This window comes from Xiphias gladius, chromosome 2 (genome assembly GCF_016859285.1).
Source record: "Xiphias gladius isolate SHS-SW01 ecotype Sanya breed wild chromosome 2, ASM1685928v1, whole genome shotgun sequence".
Lineage (NCBI taxonomy): Eukaryota > Metazoa > Chordata > Actinopteri > Istiophoriformes > Xiphiidae > Xiphias > Xiphias gladius.
In genome coordinates, this window is record NC_053401.1 from 7084695 (window position 1) to 7095502 (window position 10808).

General features: G+C 39.7%; 1 protein-coding gene across 6 annotated transcripts in view; it reads left to right on the forward strand.

The window, feature by feature from the left end:
• anks1b (ankyrin repeat and sterile alpha motif domain containing 1B) overlaps nucleotides 1-10808 on the forward strand; it is a 230817-nt gene that overhangs the window by 57203 nt on the left and 162806 nt on the right. For 4 of the 6 annotated variants that reach the window (XM_040141493.1, XM_040141449.1, XM_040141456.1 and 1 more), the window contains exons 2-3: nucleotides 5034-5114; nucleotides 9292-9448. In XM_040141493.1, the coding sequence (XP_039997427.1) occupies nucleotides 5034-5114; nucleotides 9292-9448 (238 nt within the window). Of the gene's footprint in view, nucleotides 1-4622; nucleotides 4724-4747; nucleotides 4945-5033; nucleotides 5115-9291; nucleotides 9449-10808 lie in introns of those variants that run through there. The other 2 variants (XM_040141485.1, XM_040141467.1) reach the window with 2 other exon arrangements.

The window sequence follows — 10808 nt, forward strand, 5'->3', positions numbered from 1 at the left end:
GAGCAGTAGTCTCTATAGTAATATTAAAGGACAACTTTGGGAATGTCAACAGTAGTAGAGTACAACATAAAAGAAAAATACCAGTCATGATTAGTAACCAAAAACACACCACTGTATACCATAGACTCTCTCTTTGATATTTTACAAGGGCAGCTTCTCCTCGTTTATGATTTTTGAAATGTGGATGTTGATAACATTTACAGTTAATCTGGAAGTAGTTCCACGAACACTTTATGTTGAAATATTGCCTGTACCAACATGGAAAATCCATGTCTTAATGCAAAATTGGGGCTTAAAACTGCATACATTACTTAGTTGGGAGGTGAATTTCAAAAGTAAGTTAGCGTACACACAACACTGCCAATAGCCTTGTTAAGATGCTATGGCTACCCGATGAAAGAACTGTAAGTCTTCACTTTTCCTATGCTTTGTTTTGGTCTCCACCAACTCCTGAGGAATATATATGGGTCTTTAGTTGCTGGCCAAATGGTCTTTACTGGCTAATTTCTAGCTTTGTCCATCCGCAGTTTGATGGTGGGCAGGAAAGTGGGGTTATCAACACTGTTTTACTAAATAAGGCTTCCTATACTGCCGTAGATGGGGTTGACGAGAATGGTGAGACTGACCCATACAACACAGTAAATGTGACCAAAACATGTGCTACAAGAGGCTAAAAAAGCGATGTAGAGATGTAGGGTTTGTGACTCTCTCTCCGCTTCCACTGAAGTCATTCAATTAAATGTTACAAAGAAATAAAAACACTGATTAATAGAGCTTTACATATTTTCCAGATCTATTGTAAAATTAATGCTTAAACTTGCTTTGGTTTTTTGTGTTTTTTTGTGTGTTTTTTTTTTTTTTTTTTAATTATTTCTGCTTTTGAAGGCAATGATTCACAAAATGCTTGCTAAGTGTTAAAGCAGCTACTAGTTACACCCACTGCCCGGGTCACTGCAAACACATACCTAACCGTGCAATCTACAACATGGAAAGGTGTTGTAAACACAGCTGCTTATTCACCTAAGGCTAAAGCACACTGTGGGCAGCGTTTACACATTGCCTCGCAAAGAGGCCACATATATAGTATTTGTTTGTGCAGGTTTTCGTGAAGGTTATGTGACTCAGGGTGTGACGGCTGCGGCTGTACATTGATAGAATGCGATGTGGATGTGTGGGAGAGGTGGATTGTGTTTGGGACTGTGCAGCGCGCTGCTCACGTGAAAGACTCTTTGTGCAGCTAGTTTCAATGAATTGGTGTGCAGGTGCCTGAAGGTAACAGCACTGGTACATATGTGTGTGGGTGTGTGTACGTGTGTGTTCAAAGTTGAGTTTGTCCAGTAAACAGCTGTCAGATACAGTAAACAGTAAGGGGAGCGTATGGAACAAGCTGTGGAGTTATATAACGATTAATGAGGTTTTGAATTAGAAACACTCAGTAGAAATGGACCATTTTAATAAAGCTCATTTAAATATTACAATGGCAGTTTAATGTTGTTTCAAGGTTGGAATGTGTAATGTTCATTAAAAGGAATATGTGATAAAAAGCTATGGAAATGTATCTGCCTATTAAACAATCTCAGTGGGTATTGAGCTTGATGTGGATGTCTTGAGTGACTGAAATTACAGGTCTTATGAAAGCAGCACCAGCTATGACAAAATTGGTTGAATAAGGAATAAGGAATTTGCTGAAAAGAATATTAAACTTAGACTCTGACGTAAACAGGTGAGACATCAGTTATGGAAACTGCTGCACTATAAATCCACCACTTTTTGAAAGTTATTTCCTATCAGATTCAGCCTTAAGACTTTTTTTTTCCAGAGAGCTGCAATCTCCAACACTCCATCTGCGGTTGTGCAATGAAACGAATAAACAAGATAACATGTACGACGAATATGTTATTTACTGAATGAGCAAATGTGACATGCTAGCTAGAGACTGCCCCTAAAAAGGTAAATGTTTGACCATAGTTGATGTATATTTGAGTTTATTTTAAAAATATGGATTTAGAAGAATAGCTTGACATGCTGGGAAATATCATATTTTGTTTCTTGCTGAGAATATTGATACCACTGTCACGTCTGTCTGGAACCAGGAGGTGATTAACTTAGCTTAGCATTAAGACTGGAAACAACAGGAAACAGCTAGACTGGCTCTGTCCGAAGTTCAAAAACACACCCGCTAACACCTTTAAACCCACTGTAATTGCCTCTTATCTAACGCCTAGCAAGAAAGCACGTAAGTGTATTTCCCGAAATGATGAACAGTTGCTTACTCCTTTGAAACAAGTAACAAATTGTGCCAATAATGAGATAATTCTCTTTGCTTTAAGTACAGTTTCCCTTGTATGTCGAGCATTATAAATGAGTGCTACTATCTTGAAATGACAGGAAACAGATGAAATATTCACTTTTTTCAGCAGACAAAACTACTGATTAAAAGGAAATTTCTTGCAGTTTAGTAAAAACAGGCACAAAACAGAGTGACTGAAGCCATGTTCCTCCTGAGCACGTAATAATAATGTAGGCTTAAGTCATGCACCGACCTCTAGGTATGTCAACCCTGCTCTCCCTCGCATGAACAATGAAGCCAAGTGTATTTCTTAGTTTTTATATAAGACACATATAGCCTTAGCTGTCAAAAGTCAACAGAAATGTACTGAGAAACACTTTTAATCCTTAGAGTGAATGTTTGTGAATCCTGGGAAATCAAACCCATCCACAATTGCTTGCGAGCTGAGTAGAAACCGGCATTAATTTCACTCCTTGTCGTCTTTATTCCTGCCTCCATCACATTTTGGCTCCCCGCAGTCTGTGGTCTCTCTCACGCCTCAGCCTCTGTCAGTCTTCTCTTTTTAACAACCCATCATACTGGTTGTATAGGTCAGCGCTGAGAGGGGTCAGCAGACCAGTGCGATCGATGCTGACACACACGCATGCACTCGCGCACACGCTCGCAGTGTGTAGAGGTCAGATGACCCAGTAGAAAAAAGCTTGTGCTGTGTCTCTCTCTCTGTGGTCTTCTGCCCTCTGACCTCTGTGTGTTACATACTGTACGTATGTGTGTGTGTCTTTGCACTTTGTTTTGTTGCTCATTTTTATTGTTGATGTGAGAAATGTATACCTTGTTTTGTTGTTGTTTATTCAACTAAATAAAATGTTCTGCATCCTTTTCCTGAGCATACGTGTTCTATTGATTAGTGTACACTGTGTTCTCTGTGTGTGTGTGTGTGTGTGTGTGTGTGTGTGTGAGCACCCTTTAATACCACGTTTAATTCAGGTTTAGTTGTTTATTCGCGAGCACACGCCCACTTTGTAACACCACAGATCTTGATCACTGTGTAAACCCAGTGAATGTCCTGCTGCCTCTACAAGGATTAACTGTTTGGCAGCAGCTTCAGCTCCAGCCTCTCAAAAGGGAGAGTTCACCTTAAAACAGAATTAATTCAGTGAAAGGGAAAATAGAATCTAAATTGAAATGCATCAATTAATTGAATAAAAAAATAATTATGTAAAATGGATTTTTTTAGAGGAAGCACCTCCTTGATTTCCTTCAACAAATACTGGTCATGAAATAAAAGGAATATACAGTTTTAAGAAATTAAAAGTAATTACTGACATTTTAGCATTTATTTCCCAGGATGCCTCTATTCCAGAAAAAAAAAGATGGAGAGAAAATGCAATAACCTACGTGAAAAACTGTATATCAGCAAAAAAAGAGGAAAAAAAAAATCAATATTCTGCAGCCTTACTTCACATGCTTCAGTAACAGATACTGTGAGACACAAATTTCTATTTTGAGACTTTGCTCTCTATGTCAGAAGCGACTGTGGGGGGTCGTCTTTAATGAAAAAGGTAATGCAAGTTGCTTCGAGAAGTTACGTGATTCAGCTTTTCAGCCCAGAGCTGCTCAGACTGGAATTCAGCTAATTAGTATGTCTCTCTGACGTGCTTGGAGGAGTTCATGTGAAAAGAGAGGTCATATAATTATAGCCCTGGGAAAACCCTGAGCTGTATGTGTGTGTAATAGTGTGTATGCGTGAGATTGTGTTTTAATGTGTCTGTTACACCCCCATACTGTGTGTATCTGGCTATCCTTATGCGATTCTGTTCTGTGTGGCTTTATTTGCATGCTCAGCCTTTTGTGAGTACAAGGGTTGACCTCACCCACTTTCTTTATTTGCCAGGATGATGAAATAGGACGTAAACTTTTTGGGTATAGCCCCAAATAAGAAATTTGTACTTCTCGCCTCAGGACCAAAATCTAATAAAGCAAAGTGCTTCTGATTGACGAAACAACTAAAGAAACGAAAAACAAGACTTCCTAAATCAGAAAAATTAAAATAAACAAGAAGAGAACTTCCTCAGTCGACAGCAATTCTAGCCTCCTCAATCTCCTTGAAAGAGCTTCAAACCCTTGCTTGTATAAGTGGTAGCTCCCGCTACTAGACGAAACACCAATTAATAAATTAATAAACTCACAAGAGTTATTTTTCTGTTCATCAGTAGGTAAGTATGATGATTCAACACTGAACAAACATCAGAAAACAGTTCAAAGAGATTAATCTTTTTAAAAACTGAAACAAAACCCCCCAAAAAAACCTCACAACACCCCCTCACCTACCCAACACTTGGCACCTTCCACCAGGAACCTGAATCCTAATTGGCTGAGTTTATCTTGTCATTTCCTTGGTCTAAAACAGAGCAGGTGCAGCAGAGAGGAGAGGTAACAAACTCAAACAAACTGATGAAATGAAATGAAATAAAATGAAATGAAATAAAATGAAATGAAATGAAATTAAATGTAATGTAAAATACCCACATTTGTGTAAGGAGCACTACAAAATATGTGTGGCACTGTATCAAAAGTGCCTCACAAACAACACTACTATACACCTGGAAACGGGCCTCAAACAGGGTATCAATGAACACGTTGCCACACACCAGGTACTCCAGTACTTAGAGATGATGTCAAAGTTGCGGTGTGTGTATCTGACTCGGAGGATTAATTCTCATGTATCTCTGTTTCTTCACAGCATGTGGAAGGGCCTGAATGTCAACTGCACAGACACTTCAGGATACACACCGTTACATCATGCTTCACTCAACGGACACAGGTAAGACTGCGCACGAGTGTTCACGTGTTTGTGGAATAGTATTTAGAGAGAGATGGTAATACAGTCAAAAAAAAGGCATATTTGCTTGTTTTCATATATGTGTGTGCAAGTGTCTGATTCAATGTGACTGTGTGTGTCTCAGGATGAAATCGTATCATAATCATGTTGACTACAAAGTAATTTATTTAATTTATAAAAACAATACAGAAAATGCTCATCAAAGGACCCAGAGACCAAGGTTACATCTTCACATATCATTTTTTGGTTGACCAACACTTCAAAACCCCCATGTATTTTATTTGGAGCAATATAAGATGAAGAAAAACGGCAAACCTTGAGATTTGAGAAGGTGAGAAATCAAAATGAATTTTATTTATTTATTTAATGAAAATGACAATCAGTCCAAAAAAATTAATATTGATCATTTTATATCAACCCACTAAACTGTTTCAATATAAATAGCTGGAGTGAAAAAAAATGTCTTTATATTAAACAGACTATGTGGTCAGGGGGAAAAATTGGAAAAAACAAACAAACAGTGAAAGTAGATTTTTCCTTTGGTTGTTTTCCCATATTAAGTGAAGACAAAATGTTTCAAAATTGTTGAAATGTTTTTCAAAAATTTCATGAAGACTGCAACGGTTTTAAATAGTCAAGCTCTCTTCATTATGCCTCTCAGGTCCTCTGTGGTATTGTGCTGTGCTATATGTTAATATGGAAATAATGTGAATATTTCTTTTTATGTGACTCTGTGTTAACCAGTACATTTTTGTCATTTTTGCGTGTGTAAAAGAGATGATGCATCTCACGAGACCTCTTGGCCTAACCTACAATATCTGATGTTGTAAGCCACTTGAGGGCAATGGAAACAAGTTGTGAACACAAAATCGACAGGTTAAGTTGATGGGGCGAACTTGTTAGCAAAAATTGTTTATTTTCACCTCCAGCAGACATGGAACATTATCAATCAATTGGATTTCTGTTTTTGTCTATCTGATCAATGTAAGTTCAATATCCACTCTCCTTTAGCCCTTTTTTTTTTGTCTCTTCCAACTCCTGAGGGAAATATCTGGATCTTTAGTTTTCTGCCAAACGCTATATGCTCACCAGCTTTTCACTAACTGTGTCTGTCTGCCCTTTGTTGCTGAGAAGGTAGCGTACAGTGGCTTTTTGAAATTTTTTTTTTTTTTGGGACTGCATTGTAAAAGTGAGGCCGAACCAAAAGAGTAACGCCGTGGGCCGGACAGCTTAACATTGAGCCAAAAACTCCATGAGCGCCGCAAAACCGAGTAGAGCTGCAGATTCGGCTTCAAAAAGCGGTACTAGACTGGTCTGTAGAGTTAGACCAGGCATTAATTTAGCTCTTAATGCAAGTTAGACAGATTGACAAAAATGAAGACCGTCTATTTTTAACAGTAAAGTTAGCTAGCCATCCTGCCTCCAAGCTAACTCAGAAACTAAGAGCCTTGCTTCGATGGTAACAGTCAGTGACCCCCTTGCTAACCATGTTTCCATGGTAACACGCTCAGTGACACCTTCTGAACAGTGGCACCAAATGACAGCGGGAAAACGTGGCACATAATTTGTGGTTTTCTGACATTGTTAAGAAAGAAAATGGTTTTTAGAGACCCAAGTAACCTGTTGGAAATATACAGCAGTGAGGACCTCGTCCGTCCTTTTTTTTTTTTTTTTTTTTTTTTTTTTTTTTTGACCAGGGAAAATATGCGTCGAGTGTCGAATTAGCAGAAGTACTGAGCCCTGCTACATAAAGAGGCTACAGCATCTCAGCTCTGCTACAGGTCGGGTACGCTGCGGGTACTTTTTGTCTCGCTGCATTCTTGCTGAATTTTCCCAGTAAAGTGTCCTTGTGGCTGTTGAATTCTTCCAGACGGCAAACATTTTCTGTTGGCGTGAAGGGAGCCGAGCGGTTTGGGTTTTGGTTTGCTAGTGTAACCATGCTTTGAATTAACCAAAGTGGCGAAGTATTCCTAGTCAATATTGCCAAGAAATGGACATTTTTGTGAGGTTTAGACATATGAAGTCAGACCATTAATTTGATCTAAGCCTTTGTGGAACCGGCCCCTGATGATGATAGAGTATTATCATCAGAAGCCGGTTATAATAATACTCTGTATTATCATCATTATGAGTCCATCATTCACATCGTCACATTGTTTTCACATTTTCATTTGATAAGTTTATATAAAAATATGGATTATATCCTCTTTAAATAAAGGTTGAATCAATAAATGAAAAGGGTTCCAAAATGGCAACTTTTCAGGCACAAAAATGATTTTCTTGTGTATAGTCTGGTGGCGGTGCATTTCTGAGCTAATCTAATGATTTTTAATAAGGTTTCATTAGACGACGACTCAGAGAATTTAGAAATAATGTAATCAAATTAAGCTAAATTAATGACTACAGCCAATGACATTTCACTTAAACACTTTTCATGTAAAGACTTAAAAACTGGCCGGCACTGTTCCAGGGTTATGACACAGTATTGTGTACTCTTTGGCAACAAAACCACTTGTCAATAAAGCTCAATTCAAACTCAATCATAGTATTTCTGTAATTAATTCAACATTTGCATCTTTTGAGTGCCTGCAGCTCACATTGCAGCTGCCTTTTTCTCACCTGGGCCTGCTGAGAAATCCGTCACACGGCAAGGATTAGCTGCAAGCCTGACCGCTATCACAGTTTGGCGGAATTGAAGGATTAGTGCTGTGTTTTGGGCACAGTTATGTGGATTTCCTCCTTCAGATCAACTGGAGAGGAGACGAGGGAGGGAGGGAGGGAGGGAGAGAAAAATGCACCCTCAGAGTGAAAATAAGGCCGCCAACAAAAAGCTGCAAAGGAGGGAAGACACTTGGCAACAGGCAGCGCCGTATTCGTGTTCTGAGATAATTTTAATTATGTGAATTTTTCTTACTACGTGAAAAGCTTTTTGGTGATGCATGCCTTCTGAATCCGATTTCCAAAAAAAGTTGAATATTCTCATCCCAGTGTGATTCTGCTGTTTAACTGCCACTTAAACCTGAGTGAATTATATGAAAAGATAACAAATTATTGAAATTAACAAAGCAGTTCATTAAGCATCTTGGTGCTGCTTTCACCCCTGCTCCTGGGAGAGGTTTTTCCCTTCTCTCTCATCTGGTTCCCCCACTGACATTTCAAATGCAAATGAAGCACTTCACCTTTTCTCTTCAGACAGAGGTGACAACTTCAGCTGCAGGCTCGCTAATACGAAACAGTATCACTGACATTATTACTGAGCAGCAGCTAAATGGATTTCCAGCACAAACCCCAGCTCTGTGAATTGCCACTTTATTTATTTGTTTAATGGGGATTACTTTATTAAAGGGAAAGTACTTTGCAATTACACTTTGGGATTAATAAAGTACTTCATCTGTCTGTCTGCCCGCACGCCAGCCCGCCCACCTATCTATCTATAAATAACATGGAGACAGTGGCATAGGAGGTATACTGGTCATACTGATCACTGGTCATACTGGTATACTGATCACTCACCCGCAGGTTACTATGAATCCATCGATGACCAAAGCCTGGTTTAACTATGGTCTCCAAGGAGGTGCCAACTTTTTGCCGGTCCGGTCACACGGCTCCAGAAGGAAAAAGTAAAGAGAACAGTCGTTAATCACAGAAAATCAATGCTGCACTCACCTCTGGAGCGTTAAAGGTTTGTTTGTACAAGGTGTACTTTTCAGCTTTCAGATAGCAGCAAAAACAAGATTTTTGGCCTGCGGCTGAATTGTCTAAACACTCTGAAAACCAAACCGATTTGTTTAACCAGATATCAACAAGGTAACATGGTGTGAGTGCATGGGTAGAAAGGCACCTACATTATGTTGTTTGATTTTTTTTTTTTTTTTTTTTTTTTCCTTCAATAAGCAAGCCAAGCATATGTTCAGTAAAATTAATAAAGGTAAATTATGTTGAATGAGACTTTATGTTCCAAAGTGACAGTTGCAATATTTGGGTTTAAATTCAGGGTCAAAAATGTTTGATTTGCAGCTCTCAATGAAAATGCGACAATATTCCACAATATGGATTTCAGGTCTCTGTGCTCTTCTGTGATTCCCTTCGTCTCTGCAAGCCTCCTCATTCAGTCTGTTGGGTCTATTGATCTGTCTCCGTCTGTCTCTTTCTCTCTCAGGGATGTGGTACTAAAGCTGCTTCAGTTTGAGGCATCTACAAATTTGGCAGACAGCAAAGGTTGCTTCCCGCTGCACCTGGCTGCCTGGAGGGGAGATGTGGACATCGTCCGTATCCTCATCCACCATGGACACTCGCACTGCCGGGTCAACCAACAGGTAAACACCGTAATCTCATCATCATCCTCTTAAAAACCTAAATGTCCCACACCACATTGAAATCTAGATTTTATTAGAACGGCATAATGTCTCTCCTCAGTCCAACATAAAGCCATGATTCCCATTCTGAAATGATCTTTACTAAGAAATGCTCTAGACGTGCCAGGATACAGGGACGCAGGGGGAATGGGCGGGGAGGCTGTCAGTCAACTGCAGAACCTGAGTTCGTGCCAGGTATTGGTGAAATCCAGCCTGCTCAAGTATCCTTCAGCAAAACAGTAGGCTTTACCCGCGGTGCATTTTTGTACAAATAAACACAGACAAAATATGCTCAAAGAACACAAATTTTGCGCTCATGATTATGCAGCTTGCATCTCTTGACACACTAAACAGCTATCTGCTCTGCCTGCCATACGGGTCTTCATGGGTCCACTCACTTCTGAGGAGCCAAGGCCCGACCCGGGTTGCGCTCGGTTCCAATTATACTAGCACCTGAAATAAACAAGATGTAAATCAAACCTTTGTTCATTGTTGCTGTGGACCTCTGAGCTCCCACTCGCATGTTACATTGTTCAGTTCTGACCAAAAGAAAAGATTTTCCCTGTGTCTTGTAACTGTTCCAGAACAAGACAGGTCTTATCAACTATATTAAGGTTGAGGCCTTCCATTGTATTTCTCAGGGCATGTAAACCAGCGCTGCCACAGGTCTCCTTTTTATGGCTCCCGTCCAACAGAGCCGAATCCTTTTTTCAGTTTCCGCCGATCTCTCTCTGATAGTCGGGTGAGCGTTTCAGCTCTGGCAGCGTTCAGGCCTGCCACTGCTGTCAGACGTCATTAGCAAAAATGGCCTCCTCCTCCTCCTCCCTCACTATTTTTCTGTCCATTTCTGCTTGCAGCATATTGATGACGTCACAGCTTGCTGATGTGCTGTTTTTTTACGATGAGCATGAGGTGTTTTAACCAGAAGTGTTGGCTAAAATGTTAATGACTAAGATGTCTTTTTTTTTTTTTAACATTCCTACTCCTGATGGTTGTGTAGTAATGGACCCCCCAGGTTATTGGAGCGTTATTTACTCTGCCTAATAAGCACATTTTCTACTGTCACCATTAGCCAAATTGTTTTCCTCTGAGAGTTGTTAGAGCCTAATTGTTTGCCGTGATAAATAGTGTCCCTTGCCCCTGAAATAAAGAGGTTTGTCAGCGAGTGAATACGGGTAATTTTCTTTTTTGCCCTGTCAAGAATTTGTATAGCTTAGCGGGCTGCTGTGCAGGCAGAGTGAAAACACACAAAGTGGAAGCTGCTGATTGAGAAGATGCTGTTTGTAGATGCTTACTTCAGAGAAGTGTGTGTGTGTGTGTG